This window comes from Aulonocara stuartgranti (genome assembly GCF_965226115.1).
Source record: "Aulonocara stuartgranti genome assembly, chromosome: 20".
In the NCBI taxonomy this organism is placed as follows: Eukaryota; Metazoa; Chordata; class Actinopteri; order Cichliformes; family Cichlidae; genus Aulonocara; species Aulonocara stuartgranti.
The window spans coordinates 28,494,694-28,514,583 of NC_138956.1; the positions used below are offsets into that span (position 1 = coordinate 28,494,694).

The 19,890-nt window shown below is 40.9% G+C and overlaps 1 protein-coding gene across 1 annotated transcript in view; it reads right to left on the minus strand.

Annotated features, from left to right (window-relative positions):
• Positions 1–900: 900 nt before the first annotated feature.
• Positions 901–19,890, minus strand: part of plch2a (phospholipase C, eta 2a) — a 67,449-nt gene continuing 48,459 nt past the window's right edge. Inside the window, 13 exon segments of the mRNA XM_082518480.1 lie at positions 901–1,503; positions 1,506–2,147; positions 2,149–2,201; positions 8,622–8,979; positions 11,127–11,206; positions 11,511–11,657; positions 13,549–13,633; positions 14,806–14,930; positions 15,401–15,508; positions 15,704–15,886; positions 16,860–16,948; positions 18,969–19,069; positions 19,524–19,622. Of these exon segments, the coding sequence (XP_082374606.1) occupies positions 1,177–1,503; positions 1,506–2,147; positions 2,149–2,201; positions 8,622–8,979; positions 11,127–11,206; positions 11,511–11,657; positions 13,549–13,633; positions 14,806–14,930; positions 15,401–15,508; positions 15,704–15,886; positions 16,860–16,948; positions 18,969–19,069; positions 19,524–19,622 (2,397 nt within the window). The 3' untranslated portion in view covers positions 901–1,176.

Below are 19,890 nucleotides of genomic sequence, written 5' to 3' on the forward strand. Positions count from 1 at the left end.
TCAGCAAAAACATGAGATGAACCTTGGCTTTTAGCATTGAACTACACATCTTCCACAATGATACCATGCCATCAATTTAAAAAATATTGCTAGTGGATTAACGGTCTTATAAAAATGCATATAGTATCTAACTTTTACCACAGCCAAAGTAAGTTATTCCACTTCAAGTAAATAAAAACAACACGTCTTTGAAAAACATGTAAACGTGTATTGCTACTGTATTTGTAAAAAAAAAAGAAAAGAGAAAAAAAGAAACAACGAATAAAACCCTTGAACATGAGAGCAAATGATAGCCAACGAAACCAACATAAAAAAAAAATTCCTGGTATTTGTCACTAAACACATTCTGGAAAATATCTAACATTTTGTGCAAACAGATTTCAGTATTTGTTGAACATTTTCAAGACGTTTCCTGATTGCACAAAAAATGTACATCATTGGTTCAAAATATACAACATTTAAATGTCAAACAGATTGTTCATGGATTACTAATAAGTGGTAAAACACCTTTCTTTAGACCAGTATTTTGCAAGATTTGCAGCTTTTTCTACAAGAAAGAAAATATTAATAATATAAATGAAATAAAAAGTTTTCTGCTGGAGCAAATTTATTCCATACTAGTTTCAGGCTTTCTCTCTTACAATCAGTTTAAAGTCAGCCAGTTCTTAGAGATTGAGCAAAAAAGAAACTGTAATGTTTTCAGGGTCGGTGGAGGTTTGGGATTGTATAGGGGAGGCATGTGCAGGGCATCTGCAAGGACTCTGGGACATGAAACAAGCACCTTCGGGGATTCCAAGCTCCTCAATGGGGCTACTACCAGTGCTAAGAGTAAGCCTAAAGCTTGCACCTCTGTACTGGAACACTTTGAAGCTTCAGTCTTTCCTGGGCCTCCCTGGCCCGGTTTGTAATGTACCACACTCTGCTTTGGCTCCTGGAGGCAGTCCCTCGAACCAGGGTCTTATCACCTTGCTCTTCTGGGAATTCTTTAGACCCGTGAAGCGAAATCTCCAGCAGTCAGGGGCTCCACATCAGTCAGCTTCCGTAAGTGTTCTGTAAAGTGACTGGCTGAGTTCTGTGGGCTGCCATTTGGGAATTGGTCTTTGGTTTGCCTAACAGTGAAACTGCAGATGATGCTGTGGTACTTACTATCAAAGTTGCACCATATGTCATCAGAGGTCAGATCTCCAAGGCTTTTTGGACAAAGAAGCTGTAGCTGTTGTGGATGTAGCTGGAGGTGATGAAGATTGCTTCAGTTCCTCTATGAAGATCTGGCTCCAGGTGTGGCTCCTTTGACTCACTCTGCTGGCTCACTCTACCAGTGGTTCTGCAGAAGACAGAGATTAAGCTGATCTTTGGGGCACTCATTTTGCTAAAGATTGAGGTTTGACTTGCTCTTGCATCGTCGCAGACAAACGCTGGGTGACAGCAGCTGGCCCAGGAAGCGTCACAGGTATTGCTGGCTGTAGATAGACTGTTGAGACTCTTTCTGGCCAGGTTAGAGAGATTTCAATGGCAGTGTCACTTGAACAGATACTAGAGGAGGATGATATGCTGCCGTGGTGGTTGCCTGCCTCCAGTTTCCTCCAAAAACAATCATTCACGGTAGCATCTGCACAGATCTCTGGTACTGCTGACTGAGCCAACCTAGCTGAGGTTACATCTCCTCGAGCATGGCCCTCACTTTTTGTTCTTCTTATTGGAATGTGAGATGGCACTTGGCTAAAAGAAGCTCTCCTAATCTGAGCTGGAGGGACTGCAGGAGTTCTAGCCGACACGGTTGCATGAGGAGGTAGCTCTGCTTGGTCATCAGACTTTAACTCTTGAATCACTTTTTGTTTCTGCTGTAGTGTCCTGGTTTGGTTTGATTTGTGCTCCATGTAAAAATAAGTGTTTTTGTTGGTTTTGGGGTCTTTACTGTATCCTGATAGTAACATTTTCTCAACAGGGTTTGCCAGGAAGAGGGATGTGGTTTTGGAAACTGTAGAAGGTTTCATAGCATCTCCATTCACCACAATAGGACTGTGTACCATCCCATTTGAAGGAATGGTGTGCTGTGTTGAATGTACTGATGTAAATGAGGAGCGATGTGAATATTCTTCCTGAGTGGAGGCAGGATGAACAGAACGAATGCTCTCGGTGTCTTCTGGGGTTTAGTGCAAGAAATGGAAGAGGGGCATCTGGTCTGTGTACTGTAGAACAATCTGTCGAAAAAAAGAAGGAACTCTATAAGCTTGATCACAATACTGACCTAGTGGCGATAAAACCTAATCAATTTGAAAACTGGAGATCTTTTGATCTGATGTATTTGGTATCAGCTTGGATATTGACATGCTAATGATTTGTATATTGCATAATTTAATATTGGCTAAAATAAATGCTTTTGAAATCATACATAAGTCAGTACCATGAAGCTGATGAAATAATCTGGCATGCTACTCATTTCTGCTCAGAAATGAGTAGCATTTCTGGCACAATGGCTTATTCTCAATGTTGCCAGTAAAATGACAGAAAGCTAAAGTTACAATCTCAGTATTAGCTAACACTAGCAAGAATAATGGCGTCCCAGTGTAAGACCTGAATTTTTGCACTGTTCTTTTGCCTGCTCCCTTTACGGTTCACCACAGTGGCTCCATCTCATTATGTCACTAGCATCATCTTCTGTCAAACAAACTCTCTGCATGACATTTGCCACTACACCCATGAACCTTGTCTGAGGTCTTCTTCTTTTCCTCCCCCCTGGCAGCCTGATATACAACATAATTTGGCCAAAGTATCTGCTATCCTTCTGCTGCACATGTCCAAACCATCTCAACCTGTCCTCTCCAACTTGGTCAACCTAAGCTATCCCTTTGATGTACTCATTCTTATTCCTGATCATTCTGCTTCCTCTAGCTCTGCCTCCTGTCTTGTTGTTAGTGCTATTGCTGTGGTGGCAGGATTGGTGTATGGCTTAACTGCAGGGGAGGGGCAGTGAGGTGGGTTCAGGGGCATTGCCAGGGAAGGCTGGGAGACGCTTCTGTCAGTAGTTGCCAAACCATGTCTCTCATATTTATACAATAGTAGGGACGATGTGTGGGACTACTATGCAGTAGAAGAAATGGAACTGGCAGAAGAGGAGAGTGACCACAGCTGGCGGGCAGTGATGTAAAGCAAACAGTACAAAATAAATTGTGTGAAAATAAAAGAGAAAACACTGAACAAAGGACAAAGTGTGTGATGGTGCAGCTCCTGTAGCAGCAATTTGCTAAATTGGCACACAACTTTCCCCAACGTGAAGATGTTGGACCGACAGCCCGTGCAGCTGGTGCACACATTGGTTCAGGTGGTGGTAGAACTGGCTTCAATACACCGACAGTAGGAGGCAGTGCAGCTTAAGCAGCTGGAGAACCTGCAGGTCCAGGCCAAGTGTGAAACTCAGGTTCTGGACAACCTGGTGGCTTGATATGGGTCCACCCTCACAGCTCCCCACAGCACAAGCTATCATGCTGGACAAGATGGGAGACAGATTATCTGCATTCCTGGACATCTTCAATGCCACAGCAGAATCATGTAGGTGTCTGGAGACTGATTGGCCAGTGCGGCAAACACTGGTGCGCTGAATTATTGGGCATTAAGTCTATTCAGACAAGCATCTATCATCCCAGGACTCCACAAGATGTTATTCCTTTAAACTATTTGGCAGGGAGCCAGGGGGAGTGTTGGACCTAATTAAGAAAGGGTGAGTTTCTCATTCTGAAACTCACCCTGGCATGACGATGTGTTCACTGCCCTACAAATTACCTACAAACAAAGGCAAATACTTCAGAAGGAATTGGCTGATATGCTGGAGATGGGAGTAATATAAGAGCCATACAGTGGATGGTATGACCTCTTGGTTCTTGTGGTGAAAAGAGGATTCTGTAGAGTTCTGTGTAGACTAGCACAAGGTAAATGTGGTGTCACAGTTTGATGCGTATCCCATACTCCAGGTTGACAAACTGCTCAATTTTCCACAATACTTGATTTGACCAAGCACCACTGGCAGATTCCCTTGTCTCCAGAGTCTAAGGAAAAAACAGCCTTCTCTACTCCATATGGTTGTATATGGAGCCATGGCCACATTCCAGTTCTTCTTGGCCCAGGTGATGCAGCAACACACTGCATAAGCTGCCGCCTACCTGGATGATGTTATCATTCACAGTAACATCTGTGCAGAGCATGTGCAGCAGGTGGCTGCAGTCATGTAGTCTCTGCTGAGGTGGGGGTTCGGGGTTCATGGCCAACCTGAAAATGTTTGCAGTTGTATGAGGGTTACCACCTGAGAGCCAGACAGGTGCGCCCTCAGATGGCGAGGCCAGCAGTCATTGCATCCTGTCTGTAACAAAACCAAAACGGAGGTGAGGCAGTTTTGGGGCTGGCTGGTTCGTCCCGAACTTTGGGGAGCAGACCAGTCCCTTAACAGACCTCACCCAGAAAGTTGCCCCCGATTTGGTCCTGTGGATGCAGCAATGCCAGGTGGTGTTTCATGTGAAACCCTGCTCCAGACCTAACTTCTTCCCTCCCGTTTATTCTGAGGACTGACACTTTGCACACAGGGCTGGGGGTAGTTTTGTCGCAGCAGGAAAAAGGGCTGATCACCCTGTGGTGTATTTCAGCTGAAAACTGTGAGTGTTAGACTTACTGTAGCACACCTGAAAAAGAGCGCTTGGCTCTGGGGTGGTGGTCTCTCTTTATTCCTACGTCCTGGGGTGCTCATGGACCCTTTGCTCAAATCACGCCCCAATGCAGTGACTCTATTGCATTAAATATTCCAATCCCAGACCACCATTGGTATCTAGGTCTTACAGCCATATAAGTTCAACGTGATCCATAGGAGAGATATGATGATCACCTCTCCTCTTAACCTAGCTTCAATAGCACTTTCCCATAGCTTGATGTTAATGCTCATCAACTTCACTATAACCTTAAAAGCTCCAGGAAATATATAAGGACTTTCAAATATTTTAGCCACTTTTTTTTTAAAATGATAATTACAGACCAACTTAAATTTTAAATTTTTTAAGGGTTTTTTGTACTACATCATGCAGGTCCTGTGAGATTAGTTTAATGAATTGTCTTTTCCACTTGTCCACACCAAGTCTCTATTTAAACCCCTAAACACAGATGAAGCTGAATTGGTGCATTGGTGAGGTACAGTATTTTTGAGAACAGGATGAGAACAAACAACTATGGTGGGAAAGAGAAAAGTTGGTGATGGATGAATTTAAGAGGCTGCATGCATTTAACAAAGTTTACCTGACTTTGGTCATCCTCTCAATTCTGCACTAGGATGGAAAGAGAGCATGCAAAAAGGGACACAGAGGGAAAAGGGTAATTTAGACAAACTGAGAAGAGAAAGACTGTAAGCAAGGAAACAGCTTTTTGGACAGAAGAAAAAACATCCTCACAAAAACTGGTCTCCATATCAGAACAAATCTCTCTCCATGTTAGACTGAAAAGAAAGATAATAGATAACGCTGCTAGAAAGGATTTATCTGCCAGCATCATATGACTTAACAGATGTCAGCTTGTAATCAGGCCAGAAAACTTGTAATTCAGCTCCCTACACAAACTTGCTTCCCCCATAAGGTTCATCAAACAGCAATGGCAATCACATGATGAACTGCAAAGGGCTCAAGGGGAGTCAGTTTAGGTAGAACAGCTGGTGTTTATAAGGAAGTCAACTCCTCTAAAAAATGTAATGTGTGGCTCAAAGGGGGATTGTGTGGACATAACTCAGACACCAGTACCTCGTGACTCGCAGGACTCAGCGGTTGTCAATTAAGTACCTAAAATATTCTCGGTTTCAGGACTCAAGCTGAATATATGTTGATTGCTATTAAATGCAATGGTGAAGTAAAGTAAAGGGTTTTATAAGATTCAATGCAAAATCCAGAATCCGAAACAAATACCCATGAAACATTCCATGGATAGTTGTTCTGGTGGCAAATTCTTTGTATTTCTATATTTTAAATAGAAGAACACATCTCTGAAGCACCAGATGTCCTTGAACAACATTTTCTAAGATGGATGTGGGCAATCCTTGCCCGATCAAAAAATAATTTCTTTCGCATCCACACAAACCATATTTTTCAGACCATAACGTGCACTGGATTATAAGGTGCATTAAATGAAACAAAACAGTCAAACTTTACTCATCTCATTCTTCTTGCTTCCTTCACTTCCGTATCATTGATTCATTAATGTTGAATTCTATCACAGCTGCTCTATTCCCATGTTGTTGCAGTATATTAATCACCAACCTCGTATTGTGGATGGATTATCTCAGTTGTTCTCCTGACTGAAGTTTGGTTTATTTGGTTTATTTACAGCATCCTGCCATGCGATTGCATTTGTCCCTAACCATCAGGAACCCTCACGTTAACTTTCATCGATTGGAAAAAAGTTCACGTTCATCCTCCAGCTTCACTGTCTTTATGTTATGCTAACATAGCTGTGTCGCTAGCGATCACGTAGCACATCATTATATACCACCTAGCCCAACTTCAGTAACTCTACAAACGTCACTGCTGTTTAGTTTTCTGTCTTCATTTATGTTGGAAGTGATAACAGAGCTGTACGTTTTAATTTGTTTCAGAAATCTCTCAGTCAGAACATGCTATATCATGTTTAGGTGGAGGCTAGCGAGCTAACTTCCTGCTAACTTCTAACTCTGTTAAATTTCATAAATGTAATAAATTCTGTTTTCATGGATGCCTGGATGTTAAACTTAATTGTTACACCTGGTAAAGCAGCAACGCTGATCATTTTATTAAAGATGAAAGATTTTAGACAGTTTTTAACTATCAGTGATTGACTTTGGGACCTGAGGCTGACGGCGTTTAGGACCCAGATTACTCCGCGAGGCTGAACGACCCATTGACCCACCCATTGAACAGAATTTGGTGGTGAAAAATGTTTCTTATGTTAACCCAAGAGCTGTTAAAACTGACCGGGAACACTAAAGTAAGGGGTGGGGGTGAACGTAACCGGAGGGTTAAGCGGTGCGGCTTCGTAGCTTACCAAAGTCGAGTTTTGAGCACAGTGTAGCACATAAAATCGGTTCTAGGTCAGTAAGCACAACCAGAATTCATACATAAGGTGCACCGGATTATAAGGAGCACTGTCAATTTTTGTGAAAATTAAAGGCTTTAAAGTGCGCCTTTTAGTGCAAAAAATACAGTAGTTGAAAATCATGAAAAGTGATCTTTTTAAACTTTTATGAAGACTTTGCTAAAGCTAACCTTTCAAACATTAACCAAAGCATCCTACAGAGCAATTTTATGTAATTAATAGATCTACTACCACATTTTGCCTTATCTTTAGAAATGTTTTGAACTGAACTAAATGCTTTAATACCCCTGAATTATTCTCTAAAAACAGTTTAGGACAAGCACCTGCTTGACAAATTAAAAGAGTCTAGTTTGAGTTTTTTTGTACTTTGTTCAAATTGAATGATTACTATTGTTTCTAGACAAAAACTTACCATTTTTCTCATCTGTCAAGCATGTGGGTAAAGTAAGAGGATTTTAACGACATAAGCAAATTTGAAACAATTTCAATCATGAGGCTTTGATGAAAGCTACTGAACTCTAAGAAACGATTGATAGGGTTGGATTTGACTTCATTTTATCAGAGGCATGTTGCACAACACAGATCTAACTAACGGCAAAAGGGAAAGCTGACAGCACGTGCTACTAATACTGCTACAGCACACCATCTACCTGGTGAGTTCTACATCTGCCTCAGATACATCTTACCAGCAAAGAACATTGGAGACTTATGGCGCAACTCTTCCATTTTCTGAGCAAACAGGGCATTCATCTCTCTTTGAAGGGTACCCACAGCCCTCTTCCGGGTGTCAAGAATAGAACAAGGGGGCAGCGTAGGAAGAGACTCCAAACTGCTCAGACTGCCAAAGCTCTGGCAGCTACTACTGTCACTGAGCAAGAGACCTGAATTCATGTCACTGTATGTCAGTTTAGTGAGTACAGAGCCATAAACAGCACCATAGTTGGGTGGTGTCGCCTGCTGCCAACAGTGAGTGCTCCTGCAGTCTGGTGCGAGGCTTGGTGCTGGTGTAACAGCATTGGAGGATCGTCTGCGGGGAATGCTGCAGGAACGGGTGTACCTCTGTGACGTACCAGGTCGATTGTGGATATACTGGGCACCAAGTGTTTGTCTGAACTTAGATCTGGGGAATGGCATGGGCGAGTACTGAAATTGGGCCTCCATACAAGTCTTGGGTGTGGGAGGAACCTGCTGTACGTTGGGCTGGGCACCTAGGGACCGGGGCATGGCATCAGGTTCTGACTGGACTTGTCTCTTTGATGAGGAAGAGTGGTTACTTTTCTTTGGTCTCTCCCCATCTGTCACCTTGGACTTTTGCTCAACCTGACCCTCTCTTTCAGCCTCTGGGCTCCCCCTTGAGCCAGTCACACATGTGATGCAGTTGGAGGACATCCCCACACTGCCCGAGCTGCTAACAGCGAAACGTGCAAACACATTTGGCTTCGTGTCCAGCGGATCATGAATGCGGAGCCGAATGGCGCGCTTGAGAGGTTCACTCATTGGTCGTCGCTGAGTGTAGAACGAGCGCTTACCTTTACCTTCCTCGGGATGAAAATTTGTGTCGGAATGGTTCCACGGTCCCTTGGTTTGTTGGGGTGCCAGTGAATCCCCATTGTGGTGCTGAGAGGTAGCAGCAGAAGCCTTTTCTCCCTCCCCGGACTCTCGTTCCTCACTAGCTCCCTCTGAGCTGTAGTCTTTGGTGTCAATTGCAATGTCTGGTAAACCTTTCTTGATTTTGGGTTGACCTTTGGTAGGTGCACTGGCCGTGCGGCGCAGGAGGTGGGCCCCAAACGGGTTCTTACGGCTGTGCTGTACAGCAGTGTGACTGTCCAGGGAAGCCTGCTTTGGGTTTCTGTGAAACAACCCTTTTATGCCGCTGGCTGCTCTTGCCTGACAAAAACACAACAGGACATCATTGCCAAACACAATTCCCAAATAAGTTGAAGATATTGAAAACAATCTGCCATATTACACTAAATTCATTGCACCCAATGAATTTACTGCAGTAGTACATACATAGGATTAGTATAATGAGCATGCTTAAAATAAGGAAAGTAAATTAAATCCACATTTCCTACAGAAACGCACATGTGTGACTGATCTCTCATAGATCACACTGACATGATCATCCAGCTGCAACCATGCTGACTAGCTTTGAAATCCACTTGGATTCAAAGTGTTAGACATTTTAAGCAACCAGCTGAAGATCCTGTAGCAAAATATCAGTTACATGTACACATGCTTGAAGGTAACTGGCAAAGTTGAACAAAAACCTTCTCAACACTGCATGGATGTTTTCACTAAAACAGAAGGTCAAAGGTTACAATGACTGGAACAAAAGAAGGACACTGTGGCCGTGATGATTGTGAAACTCAGTGTCTTGGGGTCTTAACTGACTAAACTAACTAAAATTAACTTCCATCAAGATGGCTGTAAATTCAAAAACAGTCCCAGCCTAGAGATCATAATTTGTGAAGATCATTTGTAGACCACGGATTTGCTGACTAGTCAAATTACTAGGACAGTACTGTATAACCAAAGGAACAAAGACCATGTCAGCAGGCTAACTCACCTCATCTTTTCGGGATCTTGACTATTGTAGAAAGAGTTCTTGGCAAAGCAATTCATTCTTAGAGAACTTGGAAAGAAAGCAACTGGGCTTCTTTAAGTTTCTGGAACGTCTAGTACATAGACACCTATACTGAAAGAATTTCACTGCCTAGACCAAAAACTGCAGAGGCTGGGGAAAAAAAAGTGGGACCAGAACAATCGCATTCTACCACCTTACAATTTTCAGTACTTTAATTTAATGGACAGTTGAACAATTTGAGGGGGTGTGCACTGAGGAGAATGATGCAGGGTATGTGGCTCATGCAAGATTCTGACTGGATCTTACTACACCCAAGTTTTGAGTGGCAGCTTCAGGACTCCTAAACATTGTCTGCTTCTATGTTGAGCATTTCATAAAAGAGAGGTCCACTGCAATCACAAACAGACATGGGGAGAGAGTGGAAATGAGAAAGGAGAATGATAAAAGGAGAAAAAAATAGGTGGGCTGTGGCTTCAAACAGGAGTCACACAGCAACTCGAAGAAAGGCAACTTCAAAACAAGGACAATGTGGACAACAAAGTGGTCATTTACTAAATAGCTACTGATAGCTGAGGGCATCGAAAATATGGGCTGAATGAGGAATAACACTGAAGCTAGTGTGATCTGCAAAAACAGGTGCAGTCAGTATATTCTTATGAACAGAAAACTGAAATTTACACTGAAGTTTAAAAGCATAACAATAATAATAATAACAATAATAATGTATATATTTTACATGTCTGAATATGGTCTAGGTTACATAGTTCATAGTTCAGTTTTTGCTGAAATAACCACAAAGCAATAAACAAAAGGAGGCAAGGACGAGTGGCTAAGATTGGAGTGGATATTCTGCTATTAGAAAGTCTCCTAATCATAAGTACTGACAAGTTTTGTTTTGTTTCTAGGATTTTTGTATTTTCAAACAATATTTCAAAAAGAAAATGAAAAGAAGTTTTTGTAGAAAAACAGTTTAATAACAATTTAAATTATTATTATTATTATTAGTAGTAGTAGTAGTAGTAGTAGTAGTAGTAGTAGTAGTAGTAGTAGTAATAATAATAATAATAATAATAATACCAAAACACAGATTTTGGTATTATTATTTGGTTTTTGGTGAAATAACCTAAGGTAAAGTTTATTGTATATTCATTACTGTATATTCATTTTATTCATTCATTATTCATATATATTCATTCATTTTATTCTATTCTGTACAGTTGTGTACTGTATTTATTCTTATTGTATTCTAATTTTTGCTTCATAACTTTTGCACTGTCCACTTCCTGCTGTGACAAAACAAATTTCCCACGTGTGGGACTAATAAAGGTTATCTTATCTTATTACAAGAACATCTGTAAAAGCTGTCAGTGCACAACGCTTTCATGAACATTTCTGTTTGAGAGCAAAGTGAGCAAGACTTTAAGCTGGTTTCTGCAGTAATACCCACCTTACCAGTGACGTCATTAACAGCTACATGAACAAAGATGGAAGCTTCCTCCATTCCTTCCAAGTACACATGGCGATAGCCTGCATACAAAAATGTCAGAGACAGCTGCCTTATCAGGGACTCAAATATAACAGCCACAAAGGAATAGCTGTAGCCAAATACCCAATAAATACCAGCTCAACCAGCAGCAAAACTATCAATTGACATGATGTTAGCAGAGACTCGGAATCAAGAGCACCAAATTAGTTATATATAGTAGATGTATAGTGAGTTTGTACAGTGAGTTTCCGGTTTGAGTTCCTTGTTTAAGTATATAATCACTAAAACACAGTAGAAAACCTTGAACGAGTGTTAGTGCCATCCAAAAGCAGCACCATGTCTTACCTGGCATCATGCTGTTAAAGGCAATGGTACGCTGGCCAATGAAGTCCTGGCCAATTGGGTCATGATCCCACACAAGGAAACGAATCAGGGCCAGCTCGGGCATGTGAACCATGAACACCAAAGTCTCCTCCCACATCGGGTTGAAACCTACAGAACCATCCCAAATAGGGATGCAGAAGGGATGGGATAGGGGAGATATGTGTGGGAGGTGAGTGCAAAGGAAGAGCAGATAGGAGAAATAATATGATAGATAGCACAATAAGAGTAAGGCAGATAAGAGGACAGCATTTTGGCAAACGGGCATATAAAAGAGTAATAGAGACAGGGCAGCAAATTATCTTTGCACTCATCAATTATTCAGGGTGTGTTTGAGAGAGAGAGTTTTTGGTGCTGCCTGTGCATGTCTCGTCTTGCTGGGCTCCTCAAGTATATATCAGAAAGCTGTCAAACTATATACACAGATTCACCATATTATATTATATTATATTATATTATATTATATTATATATGTACAAAGCACAACAACAAACCACAGATGTCTACATGCAAACACCTGGACATTGACGTGACTGCGAGTGTCCACAGAAAACTCTCGACTACTTTTAGAAGCTGCAAGAAGCGTCTGCTTCACAGGAATTGCAAGGTTGAACTTGCAGTAAGCTTCATTTGCACGGTGCTTTCAGCTGACATGTTTAGTTGAATTTCCTGACATTACTCCTACAAGTTCACCCTGACATGGCTTTGCACACCACTAGAGGTCAGCAAAAACTAGTTAGCTGTTCCAAAAGAACAAACAAAAAAAACCCAGCATCTATTAGCAAGAAACTACATCACTGATAGCAAAGCTCCTCTGTTGTTTTTTATATATATAATTTTTGCCTGTGAGCGTCACAAAAGCAATCTTGAGCACCATTAACTGTCTAATGAGATCCCCATTCAGCTTTCTGAACGTGTTCCTGTAATTATTTCAGGTGGTGATATTGTATTTTCAAACTGCTGTATGAATGAGTTCATTCAGTTTAATATGTCTGAACTGCAGTTACCTTTACACCCACGGTGATGTCTTTCAAAGCACATAAACCTTTCAATACTGAGGCTAAGGTCACTCTTTCAAAATGAATTCAATCCCATCTTTAAAACACAGGTAACTGTTAAAGAGCTGGGCCCCAAATGTTAACATTTCTGTTTAGCAATGCTGGGACACAGGTCTGACCTTTATCAGATTTAAACCAAACACTTAACTATGTACTGCATTTATGGCATCAAAGGCTCAGGAAGCAGAAAATTCTGCAGAGTGAAAATAAAATAAACAATAAAAGGTGAATCAAATGGACCATTATGGCAAGGCTGGGATGGTCAATTTGGTAAAGTAAATCCGTTGGATTCATCTTTCTTTGCCTTTAGACAACAATTCTGATGGCAAAAGAGCCAAACGGGACAGGCAAACAAAAAAAAAAAAATTCTGCAGAGTTTAAAAGGTAAAAACAGTTGGAGTCCATAAACAGCTTCATGTTGGGATGTCATGTGGAAACTTGTTTTTATCTAAAATCCAACAGATGGAAACAGCTGTGGTTGCAAAAAGACTTCCAGTCATGACCTAACCTCTTTAAACACTTCTTCTTGGCTGAGTTTATAGGCTGAGCCACTCGTTCTGACTCATACTAAATGAGAAAACACTGTTTTTTTTACCATGTTTAAGATGGATGATTACCTGTAGTATGAAACCACACACTCATTGGCTAACGACTTGTCAATCATCAGTCATCAGCTAATAAGCTTGCAGTCTGTTTCTCAGTCAGATCCGCCCCTTGGCAGAAGTGCTGAAGTCAAGACTTCAGAAATCAATGGACGGCATCACTCTAGCTGTATATATTTATATGTATTTTATCTCTTTGTAAAGTTTATTTTATCTGTTTTCATTGTAAACCTACATCGGTTTTTATGTCGTTTTCTTCTGTGTGTCAAGCACATTGAGTTTGAGAAATTGAAATGCACCATTTAAATACAATTGACATTTCATGACTAAATGGAGACCCACCATTATCATCCACCACTCTAGTCTGTTCCTTGCAGCAATCCACTGGGAGGCCAATGATCTCCACTTCCACAAAGGGATCAATGATCTGTCAGAAAGACATTGCACAGTTTTAAGACATCTACAATTTTGACCATTCTTTCAGCAGTCAGAGGTCAGGCCTAACTTGCAGTCTCTGCTTTAATTAAAGGTTTTTATCAGGTTGAGGTCAAGACTGTGCAGGTCCACGAAGTTCTTCGACCCCAAACTCTCTCATACATATCTTTGTGCAGTCATGTTGGAACAGGAGGGAGCCATCCCCAAATTGCTACCACAAAGTTGGGACCATGAAATCTCATTTCTGCTGTTCAATACCTAAGAAACTTTAACTTTTACAAATGATTGCTCAGCTGTGTCTGTAATCAAACATCTCTAACTTTGCTCTGCTTCACTTCAGCAGCTTCAGGTAATGTTCAGATGCTGATTCATGGTTTTCTTCAGTTTTGATCTACTGCAGAATAATTTAGGTTATCTGCTATAAAATGTCAGGCCAGGAAAATCTCCTTCATGCTTTTCTGTTTTTATCCACAGTTACTTTGACACAAAGGCATCTGCTGTGATCCTCACACCTCTGATGAAGTCTCACAGTGTCAGCTTTGTTTTTATACATTGATAGTTTACACTGAGTTTGTAATTGCAGAAAAAACAGTCAAATTGTTTAAAATTTAACATTTTTAATTGTTACGACCCGTCTCAAAAGCCGCAACATAAATAAGGAGACAAACACCAGATTGTAGGTGAGAAGAGGTTTTAATCCTAAAATGCATAGCAGGTTGGCTAACATGGCTGGTACCACCAAGGCAAGGCTAGTGAGGCTTCCTGAAAGCCTGCCTCAGGTATCCTTTTGTCCACACCTGGTCAGGTGTGGTCAATTAGCAACAGCTCAACCCACTGAAGAGATTAGGGGCTGCAGAGGGACGTAACATTAATTTAGAAGTACATATAAAAGATAAATGATCAGGATTATAAATCGAATCGAAACCTTGTGAATTTGAATCAGTTGTAGAAATCAGTGGTGATACCCAGCCCTACAAATACCCATAGAACAGCAAATAGCTTACATTGGCCTGCCCATAAATCATTCAGACTAAAAGTAAGGCGCCTTCTCTGCAAAAAGACATTTTGAGGAGGTGCTGCTTGTAAGGATGATTACAGATTTATCCCATATTCATTCAGTTCAACGTGGAACTTCAATCCTATAAATCTAGTCTGTGGTCCTACCTCTCCTCGGTCTCCCAGCATTGAGTCTTTGGGTTTGGGCAGCTGTTGTCCACTAATGACCTTTAACACCAGCTGTTTCTTCATCTGACCAGGAATGGGGTCTTCCACGTTGGGGTTAAAGGCATCTGCAGTGGGTAAAATGATTACACTCTACTTGTGATTTTTCACTTATTGTAATAAAATGACAAATGTCAACCACTTCAACTATGAATTTTTTAAACTTTATTTTGTGATATTATAAAAAGCAGGACACACACATCCAGTCTGAGCCTACCTGGTTCTCTACACAAAACACTGGAAAACTCAAGTGAACTAAAGAACAGTAGAGGAGAGGGAGAGCATTAAATAAACTAAATACTGAAAAATTAGAAGCAGTTAGGGACCTGCTCAGTTAAAAACAAACAAACAAACAAACAAACATGGAAAGATGCACAGCCTCTTTAATTCTTCTTCTTGCTACATGTCCTGTACAGTTATGGATGATATCTCTTTCTCCATCTTCCTCCACTCTCACATTAACCAAAAATAAGCATCAAAACTAATGAAAGGCAATGAAACTGATAACACACTGAAAAATGACAAACTAGTGAAATACCTTCGCTCATGAAGGCCGGTTTGAGGATGTAGCCACAGTTGCCATTGCTATAGAATTTGGCTCTGTTGAGTTGGAGGACCCGGCCTTCAGACTGGTAGTTGAGTGCAACTGAAATCAAAGCATTTCACTTCATTGTTCATAGATTGGAAACCTTTAATATGCTAGGTAACAACCACTGAGGGAAAACCAATTGGCATGAGCACCACCTACATTAGTTTAGTCATGACAAACTGAAAGCATCCCTCATAATCTGCTATTACACTAAATGTTTGGCCATACTGAATATAGTTTCAACATTCATACCAAGCTGGCACCCAGCATTCCAGAAGGGCTGAGGGTTGAAGTTGGAGGAGTCCACACGGTACGAGGAAGGATAGATGCGGGACAGCTGCCGCTGGTTGAACTGAATGAAGGACGATGCTTTTTGCTGCATCACCTGGTGGGCTTTAGTCTCACTCAGAGATGACACCTGCCAGCCACAGTTAGCTGCCAAGGATAGCACAGTTTTCTTCCTGAGGCTCATAAACTTTCCAAGTAAAGAAAATGCAGTAGTAGGTACATTGCACTTATAGTTAGGGATGGGAAACTGAGAACTGGTTTTTGTAGAGAACCAGTGGTTCAGTTCCTTGGAATTGTTAGACTGCTTGCCTTTTGATCTCAGTTCCACTTACACTTCAGTTCATGTGCAGGAAGAGGAAAATCACAACATGGTGCACCGAGTGCATACGGACATTTATTTTATTTTTACTGCGCAAAGGATGCGAGTGCATAGAGCACAGAAGAAACTGCATTATGCTGCTAATATAACTTTGGCTAAGCTAGCCAAGAACCAAGAGTGATGTTAAAGCTGCCGATCACAGCCCAGCAGCCAGACCTTCAACTTCAACTGGTAAAACACGCAGTGATGAGCAGTTAGGCTGCAGCCTCAGTTGCTACCTGTTCATGTTTCTACTGTAGAATCACTTTGCCCTGGTTTTCATTTCTGCATCATGCTATCAACAAAATAGCATTAGGATAGAGATTTGTGTCGGTGTGTGGGACTGTAGCGTATAGCTTTATACTGTTAAATAGTAATGAAGAGTTTCACAGGAAAGTAATGTATTGAGTAGTGTAATAAGTTACTTTTCTCTGGGAGCAATTAAGTAACATGCTGCATTACTTTTAAGAAAGGTGTTCTGTGTAATGCATTCATTTTTTGAGTAAGGACCAACAACAGAGTGGAACTACCTCCAACATGCACAGATATTTGACCTCACAGCAAGCAATGAATTTATACAAATGTAATCCCTTTGACATGCTGCTTAGCAATGGTTGACTCTCAAAGCAGAGCCAACAAGAATCGATAAGAGAACTGATAAATAATCAAATCGATAGCTGATAATGATCAATTCCCCATCCCTACTTATAGGGCACTGTCACCATAAACTAAGCTTTGTGCAGTGAAAATACATTTGCTAACCTTGTGCTTCGATGTCATAGAGACCCACAGACCGCGTGTATTTGACTAGATCTGACAGAGCTCTGGACAGCTTCATGGTTTTCTTCTTTCTGTAGAATAGACAAAAGACAAAAGGTGACACATGTGTGGAAACAGCTGGCAAGATAAGGAAAAAACATCACACAGAGTTGATTTTGAGTCTCCAAGTCTCAGGGGATGTGGCTGATTCAAGTGTTGGTGAACGTGTCAGCAAAACACAGTTGTTCATTTGAGCTGAAACCTTTTAGTGGGCGCTCAGGTCCTCCAGGCGATGCACTGCCACCCTGACCACTCCCATCAGGATAGAAATGTTTCATCATAGGATAGAGCTGAACAGGGTTCAAACCTAAAGTGTGTTTCTGTAGTTTCATTCATTTATTTTTTGGACCTCTGTCCATGTGTGTAAATAATGACTGTTCTTGCTTACGGTCTGTTTAGATCCACACAAAGATGTAATATCCCAAAAGGCTAGTATTAGGCATTGTATTGAAAAAGTAGAAAGTGTGGTGTACACCCCTCTCTACACCCTTTCTTATGATATTTTACTCGATATAGTTTCTTTTTTTGAGTTAAACTTTGAACACGGGCACCAGCCATGACAGTCAGAGTCAAACGCTTAGCCAACCAAGGTGTTCGTGTCCCTCGAGGCCTGGTATATGTTTTGAACAATCCATAAAAAATTGTCAGTAACGTAAAGTTCTTTTTACATTGGGTATGACCTTGACCTGATTTTCAACAAAATTACATCAGCTCAAGCTGTTTTTGATCTAACATCACACAAAATGTGAAAATTCTATCTAGAAAATTGTGGATATTGGACCACTAAAAAGAAAGACAAAGGGAACCAGTTAGACACACCTCACACAGACTGAGTGGCTTTTGCTTCTGCACACTTACACTACAATCAGCTGATTTCAGCTCATATGCAGGAGCAGGAAAATGGTGGTACAGCATTACAGATTTTCAGGACTTTTCCTTATAAAGTGTTTGATCTTCTCAACAAAATAACCTCTCGTCTACATAATCAGACGATTCAATTATTTTTTTTAACTGGAAGCAAACACGCAGAGACCAGTACCTAACTCTTTGACTCCCACCAACCTCTGGAACACAAAATCATCAGAACCCTGAACATAGGGGAAAAACTGTTCCCTCAGTCAGAAAGAGCTAGAAGGGAAATAAAAGGAACACACATATGTAAAGAAAGCTCTTAAAACATTGGGCTTAATTGGGTTTTCATCAAATTAGTACAGTGGTGGGAAAGAAGCAACTAGGGAGAAACAGTACGACACACAGAACAATGACAAACAGCCACACACTCAGACACAAACTGGTTCATCCCAAAGACAAAACTCCCAAACACAAAGTAAACAACACAGTGTGTGCTGTGCAGCGAGGAGTGCTCAGACCTCTACACTGGAGAAACCAAACAGCTACTCTATAAACACATAGCACAACACAGAAGAGCCACCTCAACAGGACAAAACTCAGCTGTCCATCTGCATCTAAAGGTCAAAGGAATCCAATGTTCACATTTTGGACAGAGAAGACTGAAAGAGGAGTGAAAGAAGCATCTATGTCCACTGTGGATGACCATCCTTGAACAGCTTATGACACCAACTGTCTGCCATCTATAATCCAGTTTTGAAATCCTTCCCAGACGCCTTAACGCCCACTCACACCTTGCGTCAGGTGATCTCAATAGGTCACATGACAGGGTGAGGCAAAGTCTCACAATGGTTTCACATGAAGCTTATATTTCTGGTGATTTAGCATTCGTCAAAATAACCTGATGAGACTAGAGACTGGCGGCACTGCTGTGTTGCAGTGGGTATGCCTGTATGTGATCAGCACAGTGAAGCATTCTGAAAATGTTCAGACCCTTTGAAAGCTGCCACATTTGGTAAGTTTCAGATTTGTCTGATAATCAGATTTTTCCACAATACCCACAGTTACAAAATAAATATGATCTGAATATATAACAGACTCAAAAGTTCCGTCTGAACTTTTTACTGACAGCACTTCTTTGTTAACCTTTCTGCATGGAGACTGTGTGTCTGAATGAAACACTGGTGCGTTGGTGTGTCATACTTGTTGTGATGCAGCGGGGCACGTGAAGCACTACTTGTGCTTTCTTGGTCTGTGTCTGTGTCTTCAAAGCTTGAGACCTTCTTCAGCTTGGATGCCTTTTTCTGTGAGGAGTGAGGAAGCACACGAGACTGTTCAAAGTTTTTCTTTCATTTTGAAAAGACAAGAAGATGACATTTTAAACCATCATGGACGCTTTTGATTAAATGTATAATAACAGACATAAACTTAATTTTAAAGAAGTCTTTTAGTCATCACAACAAAGGATGCAAATAAATGAATGCAGGTTAACCATCTTTTGTAAGAGTGGCAGTCTAGTCAATATCAAATACATAAAGATGACATTAATAGATTAATTGAATCCTACTTTAATTAACAAAAAGCAACTCTCTTAATTAGTGTGCTTATATTTAAATATGCTTAAATATGCTGTCTTCACCTGAACCAAGCAATAACTCATAATAATGCAAACTCTGTGTCAACAGGTCAGTTCTACAGTGTCAGTGTTTGTCGTCCTCACAGAAGCAGAAAACTGAATGAGACAACAGGAGAGTTTACCTTGCGTTTAGAGAAGCTCTCTATGAAGGAGCGGCCTGAGCGCTTGTTGCTGCTTGGAAAAGCCTCATCTGCTGTGTCCATCGCATCCTTACGTTTACCCTGACAAGAGAGGAGTAATGTATGTTTTAAAGAAATAAAGAAAATAAAGGTATCACTAGCTACATTTCCATCTCATACTGGAAGGCAAATACTTAAATGTGGAACACAATCTCAACTTTAAAGAGATGAAAAAAATCCATCAAAACTGTGGCTCACGATAGATATGGAGAGATAATTTAGGTGCATCTCAAAGATTCTAAAGGAAGAAAACATGAATTATTACATATATGCCAGTGAAGTCGGAGAGCACTGATTTCTCCCACAGTGG